Source organism: Lemur catta, chromosome X (genome assembly GCF_020740605.2).
Source record: "Lemur catta isolate mLemCat1 chromosome X, mLemCat1.pri, whole genome shotgun sequence".
Taxonomy (NCBI): domain Eukaryota; kingdom Metazoa; phylum Chordata; class Mammalia; order Primates; family Lemuridae; genus Lemur; species Lemur catta.
This window is the reverse complement of record NC_059155.1, coordinates 36,670,154-36,691,465: the sequence shown is the minus strand read 5'-3', so window position 1 is coordinate 36,691,465 and position 21,312 is coordinate 36,670,154. Positions and strand designations below refer to the sequence as shown.

At 46.1% G+C, this 21,312-nt stretch overlaps 1 protein-coding gene across 2 annotated transcripts; it reads right to left on the bottom strand.

Annotated features, from left to right (window-relative positions):
* Positions 1-3,933: 3,933 nt before the first annotated feature.
* ZIC3 (Zic family member 3) lies at positions 3,934-15,454 on the bottom strand. 2 transcript variants are annotated; one of them, XM_045538855.1, is made up of 3 exons: positions 13,841-15,454; positions 12,540-12,703; positions 3,934-4,504 (listed from the first exon to the last, which is right to left on the bottom strand). In XM_045538855.1, exons 1-3 carry the CDS (start codon positions 14,892-14,894, stop codon positions 4,355-4,357), a joined length of 1,368 nt encoding a protein of 455 aa, XP_045394811.1. In that variant the 5' UTR covers positions 14,895-15,454; the 3' UTR covers positions 3,934-4,354. The 2 variants fall into 2 exon arrangements, with proteins under 2 accessions (XP_045394811.1, XP_045394810.1); XM_045538854.1 differs by lacking the exon at positions 3,934-4,504 and adding an exon at positions 10,745-11,710.
* Positions 15,455-21,312: the final 5,858 nt, after the last annotated feature.

The window sequence follows — 21,312 nt, the reverse complement described above, 5'->3', positions numbered from 1 at the left end:
TAATATTTGCCCAATAGAAAACCATACTGCTTTACTTAAAAATTCAAAAGTATTTCTAGACTTTTTTCTTTTAAAAAAGGTAAATGGTTATTGTTCTGCATTTTGATTTTCAAATACTATATTCCAACTATTCACTTACCCAAAGTGATTACACTGTTAATAGCAGCATTTGGGCTTAAATTCAGTGATAAAATAGCTGTATTAAACAATATGCAATTACAGGGAATCTAATGGAGCCAGATGCATGCAGGCCAGATATATGCAAAGTAGAGATGAAGACTTCCTCAATTTTATGAATATAACTGAATTCCGCAGTTATGCAGGGCTCACTAAATAATGAATTGCATCCATTTTTATCAACTGAACCCTGTGATTTTTCATTTCACAGTTTCAGAAATACCTTAAAACTCTGAAGCTTTACACACTGTGAAAGTGGTGTGAACTTTCAAGAACCCATAGCACAGAAGCACAGACAACACAAAAGATGTCCTTAATGTTTTTCCTAAATTAGGACTTTGTTCCCCTCCCCCACTCAGTTTCTTTCACAACATTGTCTTACCAGAAAGTCTTGTGAGAATGCTTCCCTGCAGTCCCATTCACAAGATTAAATTTAGTACCTTGAACATAAAGATTGTGTTTCAGTGTTCAACGACATAACATTCAATGGAAGAAGCTTCATTTCCCATTCCTGAGATACCAGCAAATCAGGCTCAAAAATCATGGAAGGCTCAGAAATGATCAAGAAATAGATGCCTGATGGAACAGACGTGCAGATGCTGTGCTAGAAGAAAAGACAAATGCTGAAGTGCATAATGATTTTGAAAAGATTTCTTTATCAAACATGTCATTTGTTTGAAGGACCTGCGTTGTTGGCATCAGATGTGGGATATCAGCTTGTTAGCAAAGTGAAACATGATAGCAGCTATATATGGGCGATTGATGAGTCAATTGAAATCACTGATGTTGCTCAACTGAGCGTCTTCATTTAATATGTCATTGGTCAGAAGTTAACGAAACACCTTCTGTTTTCGGTTATCAACACAAGCCAGTAAGATGTCACATCTTCGTGTGGCTAAATATTTTTTGTAAATTATAGTGAAATCTTCAAAGAAATGGCACCAGCTGGCCAACCAATTACATATTCTGTTGGTGATTAGCTGCAGAGATATGAATGTAGCTTGTCTCTGTAACTTATGGCTGGGTAACATTAGCGAATCATTTGTAAATAATTTCTATCCACTGGATTTACATAAAGATGTTAAAATGCATTTATTAATTTGTATCATAAATAGTTTTCTACTGTTGACTCTGGGACATTTACAGAGGGAATTGTTGGCAATATCATTTTCCTCATTTCACTAATCAAGTTTCCGATGACCTGATTTTTTAAAAAGGGGCTTTTTTCCTAAAGAAAGTACAGCAAAAGGCAACAGAAGCAGAATACTTCTGAGACTCTAAGAGGGTGTTCTGCCCTCTGTTCTATGAGAAAAGATTGTGCCGATTTGCCCCTCAGAATTCTGTAGTGATCTCACCTGTAGAACCATCTGGCCATGGATGGTACTACAGCACTGCACCAGATAGAGACAAATCCATTTTTGCAATTGCACATATAACATTAGTCTTATTTGGTAACAAACAATCAAAATGCAAAACAAGTTTTACAAGGTTGACCCCCATATCTAATAGGGCAGGGTAAATATGAGAGGGTCAGGAAGAAAGAGACAGACAAAGGGTAATAAACCAGAAGAGTCCCCCAGGCCTCTGTACAAAAGCCATTATCAGTCAGCAGTATGTCTTCTCTGGGAAGCCTCAAGTCCCCAAAATCAGTGGGAAGGAAACACTTCCTATTCAGACAGCTCATCTGGGAATAGTTATGTGTTGGTGGTTTTGTTTTGTTTTACTGCATAAATAGAGCTACAACTGAAAACAAAATTTCATAATGCTGTAGTAGAGCATTTCTACACTTTCAGTCAAACCTCAATTTTATTAACAAAAAACAAAATCAGGGTACCCTTTAAAACATAATAAAACCAAAAGTATGGCTGTAAAGTAAGAAGACTGGTGGCTGTTGTCTGTTTTGTTTTTAAATCTTAAGTGAAGCCATCACCTAGGGAGTCCATGAGCTTACTCTAAGGATGCTGACATTGGTCAAAACATTTCAGGAGTCCTCTTTGGGAAATGCTTTCAGGGATAGCTTCCAAGCCCCACAAGAAAATCTGTCTCATTACTCTGTAGTCACACCCGCATAATACTAACATAAATTTAGTGAGGGGAAAGTGAATAATTTAAGACATAAGATTTAATCTTTTCGTTACATGTATCAAATTCCACGTTGTAAAATTGTCACTGAATTTTAATATAAGAATCAAGCTGTTGACTCAAGTAAAAATTTTATTCAATTAAAAGTAAACCATTAATTTACCCTGTTTACAGATTTTAAGTACACAACTTATTTTTACCTAAGAATAAGTGTATTCATTGGAAGATAATGAACAACAGGCATTTAATAACATTTTAATTTTATGCGTTTCAATATTCATAGCTATGTCATAAACCCACATGCCTGATCTAGTGATTATGCTTATGAAATGCAGTATTTCTTACATGCCCCAAATCTCCACCTACTTTCCAAAAACTGTATTAATTTGCAACCCAGTACAAACCACTATATGTTTGTAGTGAAATATTCCATAATACTAAAAATGGGAAACTACCCAAAAGCAACAAAACAGTAACTACCTGCAAGGAGAAAAGAAAGGAATTAACATTTGTTCAGGGACTACTCTGTGACAGGCTTTTTATGGACATTTTCTTTCGTCCTTAGAACAATCCTAGGAGGTATTATCACAGTGCAGCTGGTTCATGCACAACTTTGTAGCTTACCTTTTTCAAGGGCTTTTTCAACAATCCCATTATAATACTCCACTGCCTGTCTGAAAGAACACAGTTCTTGTTCTTAAAAACAAAAACAAAACACAAAAATTTTTACCAACATTGTTATGGGTGATACAAAAATGATAAGTGTTAGGGAGCTGCGAATCAAAGAATCATAGACTTCCTTGACTAGCCCATTATATTATTCTTGATGTAAATGAACAACAGGATTCACAGGAAGATGAGCATGTTCCCTACTACATAAAAATTACATTATCATCAGTCTACTCACCAGAAATCTTAATAAAACTGGATCTAAAGAACCAATAGCAATATACTCTATCAGGCTGCAATTTTACAATACTTCATCATGGCATAATCATGGCAAATAAATAGAATGATGGCCATTCACAGATTACATTAGATTATAGATGTTAAATTTAAAATGAGAAATCAAGTATTAGGAGTTTAAAAAATTTCTCTGACGTGCCTTCATCCTTTCTAACATTACAGTTAATTCATGACAACTTGTGTTTTACTAACATCTATATTCCATGATTCTTTAAGTGTTCTAATCAATAGTTGCCAAGTTCAGGGCCTTTGAATAAGACACATGTAATGTAATATCATGTAATGTTGCAGTGTCCCCTCTCTTGATGCCACAGAGGCCCTCTTTTTACCTTTAAGGCTAACTTCAGCTTTGTCTTTCCCTCTATTACTCAACAGAAAGAGTGGTGTTCAAATGCTCTTTTTTTCCTCCAAACTCCTACTTCCATTTTTTCCTTCTAATCACCCCAATCAATCCATGACTCTGAATTCTTCACCTGACCTCTCCAGCGCCTGGCCCTGAGCCCCACTGGGAAAACGCTGTGAGCTCAAAACAGTTGGTTGGGGTTTGCTCAGGAGTTTTTTTTTTTCCTCACCCAAGTTATTGCTCAGTGAAAGCCCAGCTACACCATTAAAAATGTGAATAGAATATAAATTGTCCCAACTCAACAGGTTAATCAAGGTTATTTAGGGGCTATAGCTGTCACTATAATAAAACAATAATCACAAAAATAATTTAAATCGTTTTATTTAAGTCAAACAACAATTATAGGGATCCTGGGTATTGCTTCTTGAACACAAACATATGAAATTAACAAAACAAGCATTCATGTTTCTAGTTTTAAACACTTTAATTCTACATGTAGAATGCAGATATTTGAAAAAAGATTTTCAACAAGGTCAACACAATTCATGAGATAATGCATACTGAGTTATGAATTAGGACAGTCTTCACCTCCATCTTCCCATTTATAAATCCTAAATGGGGGGGGGAACTTTTTTGCTTTTTCATTTCACAAATGATTGCTCAACACAGAAATATACCAAAGGAAGAAAATAGTCTTTTTATACCTAGGGAAGAAGCTACTACTCTTAAAATGATCACTTCAAGGTAACAGACATCCAAATTGATGTGGTTTTCTTTGAAACCTCATCAGTAAATCATTTCTTGCACAGTAGGTTCGGCATTAACCCTGCATTTAGGATAGGTAGTGTTATGGAGGGCTGGCTGCTGCATACCAACGTCAGTATCAAGTTCTTCGTCAGGAATTAGAGACTGTCCCGGATACCAAGCAGGACAACACTGGCAAAAAAACAAAAAGTGAACTGCAGGTAGGTCAAAACAAGGTACATTTTCTCTTAGAAAAGTGTCATTAAATGTTACATGGATACGTTGCTCTAAATGTTAATTTATGATAAAACATGATAGAATCTTTTGTTTTTAACACTTTAAATTCAAATGGCCTTTATAAAGGTTGTGTTTTAATAAAGCACATTAGATAACAGACACACACTATTAGAGATCAAACATTATAAACTTGCCATCTGGTGAAAGCTATTTTTATAGTTACTATAAAGCTTGCACTTCTCTCCATTCATATTTGTAAACAGGTCGAACTGTGATCATATTAAAAATATACAAAATTGCTTGGTTTGTAAATGTTAGATAGATTTTCTTCAGTTTCAACAGATTTTATGAAAGAGGTTTCTCTAATATTCAAAGAATTTATGCTCCTGTGTTAAAAGTTACCATTAGTCCAAGTGCTCTGAACACTCCTCCCTTTAAATACTTCCTGCACACTTAGTGTTTTTCAAGCTGTAAATTTCAATAGTTATGATAGAAACCAAACCTCAGTGGGAAAAGCAATGCCCTTTGGAGTTGTCATTCAAACAAATATAAGATCTATACCAATTTATCACTTGCCTAGTTTTGCAGAAATTCCATTCACATAACTCCTGTGAAAATCAACCAGTTTTACCATATCAAATGACCCAAAGAACACCACAGGTATCCAGGGGAAACAGTTCACCAACGCATCTTAGCTTGATTTTAAAGTCAATTTAAGAGACAATCTGGGCTCTGTAGTTCTTAAAGGGACAAACCCTTAACTATCTAACCATTGGCTAAAGCTTTTTCAAGTTAATGAACTTTAGATTTCCTACATTTTTGGTACCAAAAGATTTAATCAGGAAAAAGCTCAAACCTCAGAGTTCAAACTACAGCATGGAAAAATAAAGTATACAGCAAACACCATTTACCTCCTTTGATCTCTCAAAGATGTCAATATACTATTCCAGTGAAGGCAGGGGTGAGTGGCTGAGCCGGAGAAGGAAACTTCACCCACAGGAAAAAAAAAAGGGGGGGGGGGTTGGGTGGCAATTTCAAAACAAGTTTTCAAACTGCTGGAGAGGCTCCAGCCCCCTTTGACTTGCAGAAATCACACATAAGAAAAGGACAGAAAATACTACAGGGCATGCTTATTTTAATTGCCCAGGGGTTTCCAATGCAAAGCGACAACTTAAATGCATATTCCAAATTCTTGCTCCAAAGCCGTCTTCTTTGTGCACTGAAAAGGAGGAAAGACTACCCCATCAATTGTTCTCTGCAGATAAAGGCACTGTTTTGCAGATTTCCCCCCCAGATCTGGGCCAGCCTTGCTAATGACCTGCCCACCCACCTGGGGCCCTTCCCAAGGTGGCCCAAGGGAACTGCCCCACACTTTCAGGAGCCCAAATGCTTGACACTGAGCAACCCCAAGAGGGCTGCCTTTTCGTTTGGCCGTTGGTCTCCACGAAGACGCAACCTGGAAGAGTTCGTGCCGCTTATTTTCCTAGAGGATCTGGGGGTCAATAACTACTCTATTTTATCTCACTTTTTTTTTGTTGTTGTCACAAAAGACATGTCTGAAGGAGAATCCGCAGCATTTTTCAGCCAAGAAAACACAAGCTCGAGATCCCAGAGCTACCAGGGGTTCTTTCACACGCCAGCACTAAGGCAGTTAAGCAAAAGCTGAATGAAAGTTTTCGGGATTGTGGCCTTTCTTTTCCTCAACGCAAGACCACCAGCTGTTATGGCACACACAAAAGCTAGGAGAGTGCCAATTTCTATAGGCTCACGTTTAAATGAGATATGCAGAAAACGAGGCCTGGGCAACAAGCAGGGTTCAAACTCGCAATGACACACATCTGTTGACAACCCCGGGCATTTTATTTGGAAACGGTGCCCACATGCTCCCCTCCCCGCAGGCTCTGCCATTGTCCTGGCCAGTGTCCACTCTTGGGCATTTTTAGGGAATCGAAGGTGCAGTGGAATCCTGACCAATGCAAGATAACTCGAAATGGCAATCCCCACCCATGAGAGCCGGGTGGGGGGGAGTGTTTTAAGTTGGGCCGGGAGGGTGAGGGGGCCTCTGACGGGTTTTATGTCCAAGTCCCATTGGAACCCCAAAAGCACACACCAACTTCCCACGAGAATACCCAGGAAGAACTTTTTCGCTTCTATTTTTTAACAATTTTGCGTTCAACTGCCACGACCTACATTCTCCCGCGAGGCGCCCAGAGCTGAGCAATAACAAGGGAGTTTAAACCACACAACAGTTCCTCAGCCTGTAGTCTGTGCTTTGCTGCGCTCCGCAGGGGTTCGCATCCGGCCGCCATGTTCACGACTCGAGAGCCGCCCCAAAACTAACCCCCCTTCCCACAGCCCTCTCTTCCCCTCCCAGCCGGCTCAGTCGAGGCCGCGGCGCTGCAAAACTGCTTTCAACTCTGCCCCCCACCCCTCGCAGCAAAATCCGACTCGACGGCTGCGGGGTGTGCGCCTGCGCGCGGTGCGGCGCGGGCGCGGGCGCGGGCGCGGGGGTGGGGGAAAGGTCTGCGGGCCCCCAGGCCACGGCTTGAAAAGGCCAGAGCCACAGGGAGCGGGGGAGGGGTTGGGGCCCCGGCCGGAGCCTCCTCTTTCCTCCCAGCGGGTCCCCGCTCTGGCCCTGGCCCGGCTCTCACACGTGCGCGCTAAAAACCCACTTCAAAGTCTGTTCCCGGCACGGGGGCAGCCCCCTTTGGGCCGTCCTTTGGGCCCCCGCGTGGGCCGCCAACCAGGCCCCGGGCCTCGTCGCCCCCTCCATCCCAGGCGATGCGAAGAGGCCGGAGGCCCCAAAGAGAGGACCTTCGCTGATGAGCCCCGGGAGCCGCCAGCGGCCTTCGGGTGGAGGAGTACCTCCCTCCCCACCCCCTCCACCCTCACCGCTTTAGAAAAATGAATTGAACACAAAGTTTGCGGCCAGCGCTACGCAGTGGCCTTCGGAGCTCACCATTGTTTGGGCTCGTATTGACCCCAGGTCCGGATTAGGCAGCGGCTGATTCCTGCTTTACAGCCCCGCCGGCCTAATGAGGCCGGGAGGCGATGGGGCGCGAAGCGTCCTCGGAGCCCGGGCGACCGCCGGCTTACGGCCGCCAAGGGCCCTGTAGGTGGAGGTCAAAGGGTCAGCGGGCAGAGACCGCGAGAGAATTGACCCTAGGAAATGAGGTCCCCTCCCCCCGCCCGAGCCTCTACCGGGACGTGCAAGAACTTGGTGTGCGGATAGGGACCCTGGGCTCCGCGACGAGGGGCCTGAGGACAGCCGGGAAGGAGCCCCAACTTCCGAAACGCCTGGCCTCGCCCCTGGCCGAAACTCTACTGGAGATTTGGGACTCGAGGTCCAGACGCCTGTGAGAGAAAATCAGCGTAGGTGCCAGAACCCACTCTTCAGGGCATGGACACGCTGGTGTCTGTTCTTTCAGAAACTTGTGTGTTAAGAGGCCCTTAGACTTTTCTTGTTTGTTTGGGGAATTTTTTTTAGAAAGGGCAGAGGGAGCTAGGGCAAAGAGGCAAAGCGACAACAGACGGGGAGAAGGGAGAAGGGAGAAGGGGGAGGGGCCAGGAAGACCTGAACACACCAACTTTCCTGGGAGGCTTTGTGAGCTGAAGTCCCTGCTCGCTCGTCTCCAACCTTCTTAGTAGCTAAGACCAACTGCCCTGTTCAGCCTGGACCCTGGTTTTAACCTTCCAAACTGGATGAAGGCCAGACTTCTGTCTTGCGTGTAAATAGCCACCTCCCCTTTCCCTAACTAGCAGTGGGAATCTTCTTATGCTAAGACACCCATTTTGAAAGATAATGGACTTTTAAGAAAGGTCTTACCAGGTACAAGAAGGAAAATAACAGGTAAATTACTAAGAGTTTAGCCTGGCCTTCAGGCTTGAGCGTTTATGATTTGGGTTTTTTTTTTGGGGGGGGTGTTTATTCTCTAAGGATATTTACTGAAATTTTAAGAATGTAAATGTGCACTCACAGAGCCAGATCGTCCTTAGAAAATCTGTCAAGTTTTCTACGGAAACTAATAGTTGTCTTTGCCACAAATGACAAAGGGAAGAGGACATAAATTTGAGAAACACAATGCTGCACTCAAACTAGAGGGAATCATGTAAAGGGGCAAAGCTTCCATATTTTATTAATATAGGTTATCACTTATTAATTGGTATCTTCCCCTCCTAGGACACAACGCTTTCTTGTAAAATTTTATTGTAGAATAATTTCAAGTCACTAAGAAAAGATCAAGCTCTTCTTTGTCTCCTAAGGAGATATTTAATACATTTAATTCAGGGGGAAACAAGTTTTTGAATGAATCTTGCACCCAACGCATCACTTTACTTTCATTTAAGGTTAGGTTAGGTTGGGGGTGGAGGAGAGAACTCATGGAGAAAATAGTAAATTGTGGAAGTTCATTGCATATTTCAGAAGAAAAACACCTATTTAGACTTAATGGAATACATTTAAAACCAGTCTTAGGAATTATAGGCTTTCTGAAAACCTGTGGAACATTTAAAATGGTCTCTGGGCTGAGGTGAAGGAAAAATCATGAAATAGGAATCGGTCCAGCACCCTCAATGTCAAGGTCAAGATTGGAATGTCTGGGTTGGGAGTGGTAGAATGACCAGGTTACCTGCTCATCACGTGTAGTCATCCCAATCTCTGTTTATGGCATTCAGGCTTGGCAAGTGGTAAAGTGCAAAAGACCCCATTATTCTCCACTAATAAAAAATTGCTTCCAAAGCAATTTGCAATTAGGAACTGTCAATAATTAATTGTCTGTTGACAAAGATCAGTAGATAACTTAAAATAGATTGCTTCAACTGTATTCAGGGAATCAAAGTTTCTTTTAATCATCAGAAGTTCTCTAAACATTTCAATTTTAGGTTGATTTATTTGAACATGAAAAAATCAGGCACCAAATACAAAAATGTTATAACATAAATAAGATGTGCCAAGACTTTATTTCTTCAAAAAGAACAATAAACAAAATTCTAGAATTAAAAATTATTATATATATATTACCAAATTGACTGCCACCAAAAAACCTAGAACATTGCCCCTTAAAGAGAAGGAGATACTTAAACCTATTCATTACATTTCTAAATACTTTACAATACCTTATCTCCTCCACCTTTCTGTTACTCATGCAGAGATTGGGCTCTCAATAATAAACAGCATCCTAATAAAAAAAAGGTCTCAATACTCTACCCGCTCCAACCCTCCCCCAAAATAGTAATCAGTTTCTTTTCCATATAACCATTGTAAAATAACTTTTTGTCCAAAGAGTTGCTTCACTGAAGATTAAATGGATTGTTAACATTTTATCACAAAGCAAACAACCGTTTTTCATTGTTATTGATTTTAATGGAAACAATGCTCTTAACATCTTTGCCTACAAATCATGAACTTTAAAAATACATATTTTGCAAATGTTTCTTTCCATAGTATCATTTCAGAACTGCTGCAGTTATTACACCACTATATAAATGTTATGGATAATTGTGATAATTATGAATTGAACTATATACAGCCAACAAATCAGCTTTTGCCTTCCAGAATTGTGAATGGACTATGGTTCTTTTAAGAAGCACTTTAACCATAAGTAAGCACTGCTCAGCTGGCCTTACTCATCACCACTGTTTGAGACATATGCTATCTTTTGAAAATATATAGATAGCTAGATAGATTTGATAGGCAGATTAGATAAGTCATAGATACAAACATATATAGGTATATGGGTGATCTCTAGATAGAACAGACAGACATGCATCCTGCCACAATTTTCATTTTTATGTAAGGTAATAACTAAGGGACATAAAATTCATTAGGTTACCTTATGTTTATATATGTAGGGCAAGGATGATTAAATCCAGCTTCTCAGTCTTTGAAGTACAAGATTGAGATGTCATGGCCACTAACTGAATTGGTCAGTAATATTTGATTTGCATGCCGAAAATCCAGGACAAACACATTTAAACTCGCAGTTAAACAACCATCTGAGATAGAGATAAAGAAAAGAGGGTCTTCCCAGATGGAAACTGACACTGTAAGGAATTTATACTGCAATAGAAAAATAATTTAACAATTAAAAAAGGGATCTGAGTGAGTTATAAATACCAACAAACAAGATTTAATTTGCTCACATCTCCTCTTTGTAGAAGGCTGTTACAAAACAAGAGAAAGGAGTCAGTGGTTCAAAAATTGTAAATTGTGTTCTTCTTTCAAAACAATAAATTTTTAATGCTAAAGCAGTTATAATCAAAAGCTGTACAGAATTTGTTAGAAAACATTTATCCATAAATATTGTTCAGTTCCCGGCACTTGTAGCAATAATTAAATTACAAACGATAAATATGGCATCCATGGATATGTATTTACAAAAAAAAAAGTTATTACAAAAGGCAACTGTATACTAAACGTCACAATCTGTGTAGAGTAACATCACATCCTCAGCCTGAAAAAATACTGAACAACAGTTTCGACCCCATTAGACAAAAATACATTCACAAGTGTAATGCTTTGAGGAAAAGTTCAAGACATAACAGGACTTTGGCACGGTTTAAGACTGTGAGAGTTTAAACAATCACCACTAAGGCGAAAAAGAATTTCCATCAGTTTAACATCACCACCACCACCAAGCCTTCTATAACTTCCTCTCAAGAAACAGGACAAGTGTTAAAATGAATTGCAGGAGTTTAGAAATGGGGTGTGCAGACAGCAAGAGGAAGGGGAAGAGAACGCAGTGAAAAGATTTTGTAAAAAATCCCTCAAATGCCAAAACAAATTTTCTAATCCTGAGAAAAGGGCATGGCTACTTTTGGATCTTGCCCAAAACCTTCCTGGGCAATTGCAATTAACAAGATGTAGCCCTACATATGGCCTCTTGCCTTAAAACTCCATTTCCATCTGATTGATCTCAGTTTTCTTTTTAGAAAGCATTTGGTCCATTCTATGGTTAACAGGGTGTGTGTTTGTGTTTGTCCTCAGACGTACCATTCGTTAAAATTAGGAGGAAGTCCAGGGTTGTGGCTGGTGCTAGTTTGAACTGCAGAAGGGGTTTTAGTGGTATCTTTACTGTTTGCAGAAGCTAGAGCGGGTGGAGTGGAAGATTCATAGCCTGAACTGGCAGCAGGGGAGGAATCTGACCCTTGAGATTCATGAACCTAAAATTAACATGTATATATTATAATGAATATAATTTCAACTGGCAATGTGCAAGCAAAACAAGAGATTTCGAGCACTGTAAGAGCAAGACCGCCCAGTGACCCACTTAAAAGGGAAATGCTACTCTAAAAAAAAATTCCATATTACCGATGTCTAGAAAACCCAGAGATGTTCGTCAAAAACCAGTTTCGGTCCTAAGCCTGGCATTATGGAAAAGGAATAAAGCACCCCGTTTTAGTTATGCCCCTTCTCAAATGCTTTCTCCGTGAATGGAGTGGAGTAAGCAATTACACTGTGGGGCCCTACAAAATACTCACTCTGGGCCCAGGTTTCACCAAGCCCGTTTCGGCTTGGGAAAGCAGGTACAGAGAAGGGTGACACAGGGGCCCTGAGCGCTGTGAAGTCCCAGACAAATGTGTGGGAATCAGACCGCGCTCCTCTGCCCCATTGTTTTATCGGAAGCCGAAGAGCGAATGAACCACCCACCCACCCAACCTCCCCCCTCCCCCGGGTTCGGCGCGGCCACTCTCGGTTCCCACCGCGGGCTGAGCCGCGAAGAAGTGGCCACCGCAGCCTCAAACCCTGGCGAGCTCGGCTAGAGCTTCCAAGTAAACAACCGATTGTTCCCTCCGTTCCCTCCTCCTCCCAATTCTGCTCTCTCTCTCCCCTCCCCTCCGGGTCCCCAAAATGGGTTCAAGGTGTCACTGGCGGAGCAAATCGGATTTAACGTGGAGGACAGAGGGTTGGCAGCGCGGGCGCTTCCGTTCTGCGGCCCGGCATCGGGCCGAGTGTTTACAAACCGCCGACCGCTAATAAAGAGGTAATTACCTTCATGTGTTTGCGCAGGGAGCTCGGGTGCGTGTAGGACTTGTCGCACACTTTGCAGATATAGGGCTTGTCTGAAGTGTGCACATGCATGTGCTTCTTGCGGTCGCTGCTGTTGGCAAAGCGTCTGTCACAGCCTTCAAATTCACATTTGAAAGGTTTCTCACCTGCAAAAGGCAAAAACGCAAAGGGAGGGGAAATACAGTCAGAGTTGGGAGCTTCCCAGGGCCAAACAGCGAAAGATTGAGTGCCCGGCGATCTTCCCGGAGAGGGAGCGCCGACAGGGGGCTGCTGCGGCATCTCTTTTCCCTGGAGAGAAATCAAGAGCATTGGTTGAGCCCGCTGGGTTTGGGAGTAGTGGTCCAGGGAGCGGGTGGGGCAGGGCCGGCCCAGAACCTGACCATCCCTTTGTTCTCACAGAACGCGAAAGCCCCGGGCTCCTCCGAAGTTTCCCCTAAGTTGTGGTTCCACCCCACCTAGACCAGGGATCCCAACGGGCGGCCACGTTCCGCCGCCACCTTGGCGATGTAACCGCCACCCCGGCGATGTAACCGAGCCCAGTGGGACAATGGGCTAGGGACAGGACAATCCCGTTCAGCTCCTTCTTTGTACCTTTTAATTTGCCTCTTTCAAATGCAGCTGTTTTGCTAAGCCCAGAAAAGCCTGGGTAGTCGTACTAAATGTTCGAGAAGAAAAAAACTATATAAATCCAGGGGCTCCAGACAGTTTTACAAGATGTTGTGAACAAGCCACGAAACTGTGGTGCCTTTTCTACTTTAGCTTTCCACTCGGAGGACTGAATTGAACCTGGAACTCCAAATAAAAATAGTTTGACAAAAGTATCAGTCATTTAATTAGGAGATGTGCCAATCAAGTGTAAAAAAGAGCGGAAGTAACCGAAAGTTAGTTTTCATTAGCATTTCTATGGTTGCCTTCCTCGAATGTGTGCCGAGAGCTAAGTTGCTCGTAAGCAATGCGCTCTCTACACATTCGGAGTCCCTTCATAGTAACCCAGAAAGGGAGACAAAAAGAGGCGGCGCCAGTTTGTTCCTGGGCGCGAGAAGGTCCCAATTAGTTCCTGAGACCGCAAAGCCGTCTGCCAGGGAAGTTAGAACTGGGCAAATGCGCCGCGGGGCGGGGAGGGCTAGGGGTGGAGGGGCACTGACAGCGCTTCTTTTCCGAACGGCCTTGGCGGGGCGCCGCCCCTCTTCTCCTTGGCCGCCACCCCTCTCCCTCGCGCTGCAAGTCCTCTGTGTGGCTGGGTGCCGCTGGTAAACCCCGCGCTCGCCTGCCTTCCCTCTTACCTGTGTGGGTCCTCTTGTGGATCTTGAGGTTCTCAGAGCGGGCAAAGATCTTCCCGCAGCCCGGGAAGGGGCATGGGAAGGGCTTCTCGCCCGTGTGCACTCGGATGTGGTTGACCAGTTTGTACTTCGCCTTGAAGGACTTGCCCTCGCGGGGGCACTCCTCCCAGTAGCAGACGTGGTTGTTCTGCTCCGGGCCCCCCACATGCTCCATGGTGACATGCGTCACCAGCTCGTGCATGGTGCTGAAGGTCCGGTCGCAGCTCTTCTTGGGCCGGCTCAGCTGAGCCTCGTCGATCCACTTGCACGACAGCTCCTGCTTAATGGGCTGCCGCATATAACGGAAGAAGGCGCCGGGCCCGTGGTGGGCCGCCACGTTCACGCCCATGTTCATGTTCATGGGGCTGTAGTTAGGGAACTGCGCGCCGGCCGCGTAGGGGTCCGTGCGCGGGCTGGCCACCGGGCGGTATGGGTCAGCACGGCCGAACAGCTCCCCACGCAGCCCCAGGTGGACCTGGTTGTTGTCCACGTGCCCTGTGGGCGACGGGTGCCCGGCGCCCTGCTCATGCAGCCCGGGAAAGAGCAAGTAGCCGGGGGGCTCCGGAATGCCAGCTGGAGCGTGTAGGCTGCTGGCCGAGCCAGCGAAGAGCCCGTGCTGCCCGCCACCCGAGGCCGCCTCGCTAAGCCCGGAGCCGCGCTGACGGAACAGAAAGTCGCGCGTGGAGTTGAAGGCGGCGGAGGCAGCGCCGCCGTAGCTGGGCACCTGGCTGGCGTGGTGATGATGATGATGGTGGTGGTGATGGTGGCCCAGGGCGTTGGCGTAGCCCGAACCCTGCGGCGTGAACGCCGAGGTCTGGCCCGAAGACAGATCGTGCGCCGCAGCCGGGCTCAGCTTGAAGGCGGCGGCGGCAGCGGCGGCGGCGTGGGTTGAGTCCCCGAAGGGATTCAGCCCCATGCCCGCCGGCTCGCGGTTGGGCATCTCGTGGTGGCGCGGCGCGCCGAAGCTGCCCACTCCCAGCCCGGGGAACTGCGGGCCTCCGTCCAGGAGCATCGTCATGGGTGGGGCGTTCTGGGCACAGGCGATCCGGCTGAAGTGAGAGAGAGGGTACGGGCGAAGGAGGAGATCTCCGAAGTGCCGCAGTCGGAGAGGGGTGGCGGCGGTTGGACACTGCCAGGAGACCCCCAAGGAGCTACCAGGGGCTGCAACTTTCCGTCGCTGCGAGAATCTCCTGCAGAGGGATAGGAGGGAGGAGGGGAAGAAGGAGGAGGGGAGGGGGATAGGACGGGGGGAGGGGGGCAGGAGGAGGGAGGAGAAAAGACTCTGGGACTAGATCTGGTTTAACAAACTAACAGGCGCGCACAAAGAAAAATAAGCAAAATAATAAGTGGAGGGCGGAGTTTGCCAATCCAGTCCCGGGCACCCCTCCTCTCCCCGAGAGCACGGAACCGCGGGGCCAGGAGACTCCCTGGGTACCGTCCTCCCGGCTGGGCTGCGCCAAGTGGCGGAACCGGCTAGCGGCCGGCGGGCGGACAGCGGGCAGTAGGCAGGCTCGGTCCTCGCCGCTCGCCGCGCAAATTCCAGCCTCTTCGCCTCCAGAGTAATGTCCTTGGACTGATAAAGTCAATCACTCACTCCTCGCACATAAACCGAGCGGGAGGCCGCGCGGCGCGCGCCAATGGGGAGCCAGCTGGCCCGTGGTCACCTGACCCCCGGCCCGGCCGCCCATTGGCCGCCACCACACTGATTGGCAGCGCGGAGCGGGGAACATGGCAGCCGCGGCGAGCGACCGCCGCTGATTGGGCAGCAGCGGGCGCCTGGCAGGTGAGGCGGTGGCGGCCAGGCGGCCGCGAGTGGGCTCCGCGGGGCTTGTGAGGCTGCGGGGAACTGGGGCCAGGCTCCAGCCGGCGAGCGCTGGGGCAGAGCCGGGCCTCCCTCAGGCCTTCCCCGAGCCCTAAGCGGGCAAGCACCCCACGCGCGCTCTTTACCCGCTTTGGCCAGAGAAACTCTTTGCCCCGCGAGGATCAGTCCCACCGCCGCGCCTCCTCCGTCGGCGCGGCGCTCGACGTCCAGTCTCGCCTGGGCCCCTGCTGCCTCACCACCTTCAGAACACGTTTCCTGGGGAGAGTGCAGCTGTTCCGCGCTCCTGGCCCAACCGCTGCGTCCACCCCACACACCGCTGGCCCAAAGACCCCGGACGCAGGCAGGGCCAGCTCACTGTCTGTGTCCCGAGCTGCCGGCAGCCATCCGAGGCCCAAATAAGAATAAACGATTACAATTAGAGTTAGTCTTCCTTACTTCCTTCGGAGCCAAGTGTTGACCCTTTGGTTTGTGAGTAGCGGTTGTACTCGCTGCTGCCCCCCCCCATGACACATCAGACACAACACAACAAACATACACAATGCAATAAAAACGAGTACACAGCAGGAAACATGCACATAACACAGTAAATACAAGCACACCACATAAAACACACTAAACACAACACAACAGAATAAGCACACGACACAGTAACAACGCACAACACGGTAAACACAAGCACACAATTAAACACAAGAAAGTAAATACATGCACATAACAGCAAACACACGAACAAACAGTAAACATGCACAGAGTACATTTGGCTCGTGTACACAAAACAGACATACAACACACTGAACACAGGAGACATGGTATCAGCGTGATTTCCAAATCACTGGGCTAATCAGCTTTCAATTCTCAACATTTTCAAATGCAAAAGTGTAGGGGGGATGAGTGGGGACTGTGAGATGAAAAATTTCTTCCCTCTCAACAGCCAAGGTTTTTCTCTCTTGTACTACTGAGAGAAACACGTAGTGACCTCGGGGGACTGCTTACCCCTTAAGGATTTACTTTCCAGGGGCATGTGTGCGATTCTCCCCCTGTTCTGTCTGGTGCAAGATCTTTCTGGACATAATGACCAGGTCCAGACAGGGCTATAAATCCACTCATTTTTTTGTCCTGCAAGGCATTTGCAAAGAATGCAGGAAAGTGAGAGTGGAAAGAAAAGACAGAGAGAAAGATGGCTGTGATTGTCACATCCCAAGCTGGGCCAAGCCCCAAAGTCTGAGCCTTGAGGCAGCCTCACAGCCTGGCCGCCATCTCTCTGTAGGAAACAGAACATCTGATCAAGTTCAGAGGCGCCAGGAGAGACCGCCTCAAGCAGCGCTTTATAACTGCAGCCTTTCACTTCCTGCCCCCCAATCTGCCTAGCCCGGCCAACACTTCACCTTCTTTCTTTGCCAGTTTGCTGGGGCAAAACCCTGCCGGTAGCACATCTTACCATAGTCACCCCCTCCCATCAAACTCGCCCCAATTCTCCCTCCACATCCAGAGCTCTCTCCCCAGGTTGGAAGGTGAGTTCACTGCTGACTTCAATTACTACATCTACCGAAAATAGACTCTCCCAAAATGGTTTCGGTGTCGCTCCGCAGAGGGTTTCTTTGCGAGATGTGTGTGTGTGTGTGTGTGTGTGCTTCGCGGGGGGGTCAGAGAACAAATGTGCTTAAATCATGCAAATGAATTCCCTGGAGTCAGGTTTACATAAAAGGAGGATTGCTTTTTTTTCACTTTTCCCCCTTTCTTTTTACTTTCCCCTTTATTTCCTCCCTTCCCTCTACCTCTCTTCAACTCCCACCAACCCCCACTGCCCCTGGGCAAGTAGTTGGTTTGAGAAAGTTTGGATTTCCTCTCAGGGCGGGTCCGAGGGAGAATGGTTCTTGAGGCTTGGTGACGGGGTGGGGCGGCTGTCGAGCTCTGGGCAGGCCAGCACTGGTGCGAGAGTTTCCGGGGAGTCCCGCCAGGTACCCCGAGAACCGAGGGCCTTGTGCGATTGGGAGTCAGGGCACGCAACCCGGCGAGGGACTGCAGAAGGGGGGCGGCCGGGGGAGTCTTGCGTGCCCCTAATTTGGGGAGGGGTTTGGAGCTCAGAGCAGGGGGATGTTGCCGCCGCTGACCTACCCGGTGCCCAGTGTCCGTTTTGATACGGCCACATTCCGATAATTAATTGCCTCCAGCACGTGCTCTGTAGTCCCTGGAACAAAAAGGCATAATTCAATTAGATCATCAACCGAGAAGTGGAGAGGTGGGGGGGGGAATGCTTGTTAAGGGGCAGACCTGAGGAGATTCTGCCAGACCAAAACCCCGAGCGGCGAAGCCCTTCCCGGGGCAGCCAGGCCCATCCCGAGTGTGTGGGTGTCGTCACTCGGTGAGGCGCAGGGGTCCGAGATGCCCCCAAAAGGACGAGTCTGGGGGCTTTGTGAACAACGAGGCAGAGCCAGGCCATTTCGAATTCTCTTTCGGCTGGTTTAGGTGGGGGTTTCCTTACTTTGGGAGGGGAAACCCTGACCCTTAAAACACGATAGAAAGCGAAATCTCTCCAGATAAAGCTAGTTACTGCATATGAAAACAAAGCAAATCTCTGCTGAGGGGAGAGAAGCGAAGTTTTTCTGATGACTCACAGCCTCACCTCTCCCGAAACTTGGTTTTTTGGAAAACACCCCGGAACAACTTCGAGGGACAGGGCGCTTTGGGGTACTGAGTCTGAGAGCAGAGCGGTGGTGAAAGGAGAGCAAAGAGGGGAAAAGTTTTTCCTGCACACAGCCTTGGGCGAGGCAGGAGAGAGCTCTCGTTTTTTTCGTTTTTCAGGTGGAGAAAGGAGTCGCAGCTCTGGGCAGGGGAAGACAACTAGAACCCAGGGGTGGTGGTTCTTATTTTACGCTATAACCGAGGCTCCCTCGGCAGCTTTGGCTTACTGGGGTTTACATGTGTATTAGGCAGCGTAAATTAACCAATAAATCTCTTTTATGCGTGCCCCAGTTGTATGTGGTCCGGTCTAAATATCCACGTCTATATGGATAAGAAATATAATGGGGTCCTTTCCCTCACACTGAGTTCAAACAGTAAATAGGAAAAACATTTATTTTTTATGCCCAAATCTAAAGCAATAAATAAAATCAGAGAAACCGATCATTTCCAAACCAGTAAGGCTTTTGAGCCTGATTTTTAAGATCCATCTTGGAGAAGCAGGAGGGAAACAGAACGTCCTAAGGGGCAGTAAGTAGGGTAGGACTAGGTTCTCCCTACAACCCAGAGCCCCGATCCACAGCACTTTTCCCTTCTTTCCAGCCTCCTGAAAAACAAAACATGTACAGCACATTGTGTTATCATGCAGGATTTCTTTCTAAACGCATTTTCTGTGGTGGACATGAAATTATACTAAGTCGAAGACCTAGTAATTTTCTTTAAGTCCAAGGGAAACACTGCGGTCTTTTCTTCTGTTTTGTATTTAGAAAAGACTTGCAATCTAACACTCGCAACATTTTAAAGACCCTTTAAACCCAGCAAGCGGATTTCCGTTCTGCCAATGCTTCCTGATTTATTTCAATAAATGAATCTTTGAATCCAGGAAGAGAATTATTCCAAGACGCTGAATTTGGTGCCCCTGCCTCTCCCTAGTGGAGCACAAAGTGTTTCTCGTTGAAACATGTCCTTGAAACTCACCATTATTTGAATTTTTTTTTCCTGGTAAACGACACTTTCTTTACATAAATCCCCACCCTCTCTTCAGAGTCCCAGATCTTTTTAAATGAAAGCTGCAAATGGCAATAAAAAATGTAGGGGGAAGAAAGCTGAGAAAAGAATGCATTTTTAACTCCTCTTTATTTTTATGCTAAGATAAAGCTCTTAATTGGCTTCAGGGGCTGAGCTGAACTATCGATCTCAGGACCTGCGGACACATTCACCAACCGCTTGCTGAGCACCAGAGTTTATTGGCCACATCAGAATTTTCACCACGGTCCCATCATTCAACACATATTTTATAAGCCCTAAATACCCTTAAAATTAAATAGAGAATGAACAAATAGATATTGTTAATCAACCGTTTTGACAAATCTGTTTTGCCTTTGTCCTCTGCAATCCAAGGCATATTGTTGCCCAATGTAATGAAATGCAAACCAGACAGGAATGAGACATTTTCATTGTGCTTGTCAATCAGGGCTGTGCAGACAGATATATATACTTGAACTTCAGAGACACAGGCTGAAGTAAAAAGGGCTGAACTTGCAGAAGGCAGGCAGGGAGTTGAACCAGAGCTATCAGAATCTAGTTTGAGATTATGAAGGGTGCCCCTGAAATACAGACAATGGAATGAAACCCTTGGCAGTTGGCAGTGCTCAGATGGCCAATCTGGGTGAAAGGCTCATGATGAGCTTTGGTCCCTTAGGTCCTCCACCATAGAGTACCTTTACCCCTCTGGAGGTGTCCAGCTGCTGGTCTCCAGGCCCTAAGGTACACTAGCAGTGGTTTCAGATGCCAGGAGGGCAAGTCACATTGAAAAGGACTCCAACCTTCCAAATAAGAACACCTCGTAGGTGGGGTGTGCCCAAGCCAGGGGTGAGGGAGACCCAGACAGAGGCAGAGATACACAATGACACATTTGATTTATGTTTACAAGTCCTTCCCCAGAGACCTGAAGAGATGTGGGAAGGAGAATGGATTTGGAGTGCCAAGTTTGCCTGACTTTCTGGAGCACATATTTAACCAGGACCCCAGGTTCCTTCTAGGTGCCAAATGCTCCACTGGTTCTAAAATGTAAATTATCTCAGCTCAAAGGCAAGTGGAAAGAAGTCTTCCAGGGGTGGGGAATCTGTGGCCTTCTGGATCTTTGAGCCTGGCCTTTTGACTGAATCCAAATTTTACAGAGCAAATCCTTTCATTAAAAGGGGTGCAACAGAGAAAGATAAAGCTTTTATTGCCTCTTTTGGAGCTTAAAAAAGAACAATCTTGAAATCAGAAGGTCACAGGTTCCCCACTCCTGCTTGAGCTAGAATTCTACTCCCAAGGTGATAGGAAAGGTATCTCTGGACTCAATCATATCTTTTCCCAGTGACTCTCATCCTTGATGCCTAGGTCTGGAGCCTCCACCATCCATTTGTCACCAAGCTCCATTGCCCAAGGCCTATTCCACCATTTTTTCTCCTTCCTCCCCTTCTTACTGAGGGGCAGAGGCTGCATAACCTGAATTATCTTTTCTTTTGCTCAAGCTGAGAGGGAGTGCTCTTGCCCCCTAAAGAAAAAAATACTGTCCTCACTCCCAAGGAAATTCATACAGTTCAGGAATGGTATTTGGTAAAAATCAAATTGCCTGCTGTTTTTGCACTTGGTTTGGAGCCATTCATCTAGTCCTTTCCTAGTGGGGGGACTGGAGGAAAAGGCTTTGACATTAAAACAAAGCATGGAGCCTTCTTTCCTCCCCCCACCTCCAACAACATAGAGTGGAGGTGAATTAGACTAACTTCGGATTTGGACATGAATGGCAAACTATGGCCCGCAAACTATAGGCCAGATTTGGTCTGTAGCCTGTTGTATTTGTATGGCCCCAGGAGCCAAGAATGGTTTTCAAAATATCTTTAAAGGTTTAAAAATAGAAAAAGAAGGAGGAAGAGAAGAAGAGGGG

Excerpts from the sequence above, each read along its gene's own strand:
- ZIC3 (XM_045538854.1), bottom strand. The coding sequence starts at position 14,894 with ATGACGATGCTCCTGGACGGAGGCCCGCAGTTCCCCGGGCTGGGAGTG. Across the intron at positions 12,704-13,840 it reads CCACAAGAGGACCCACACAG|GTGAGAAACCTTTCAAATGT; the intron begins GTAAGAGGGAAG and ends TGCCTTTTGCAG. Across the intron at positions 11,711-12,539 it reads CCCTGCGCAAACACATGAAG|GTTCATGAATCTCAAGGGTC; the intron begins GTAATTACCTCT and ends TGTTAATTTTAG.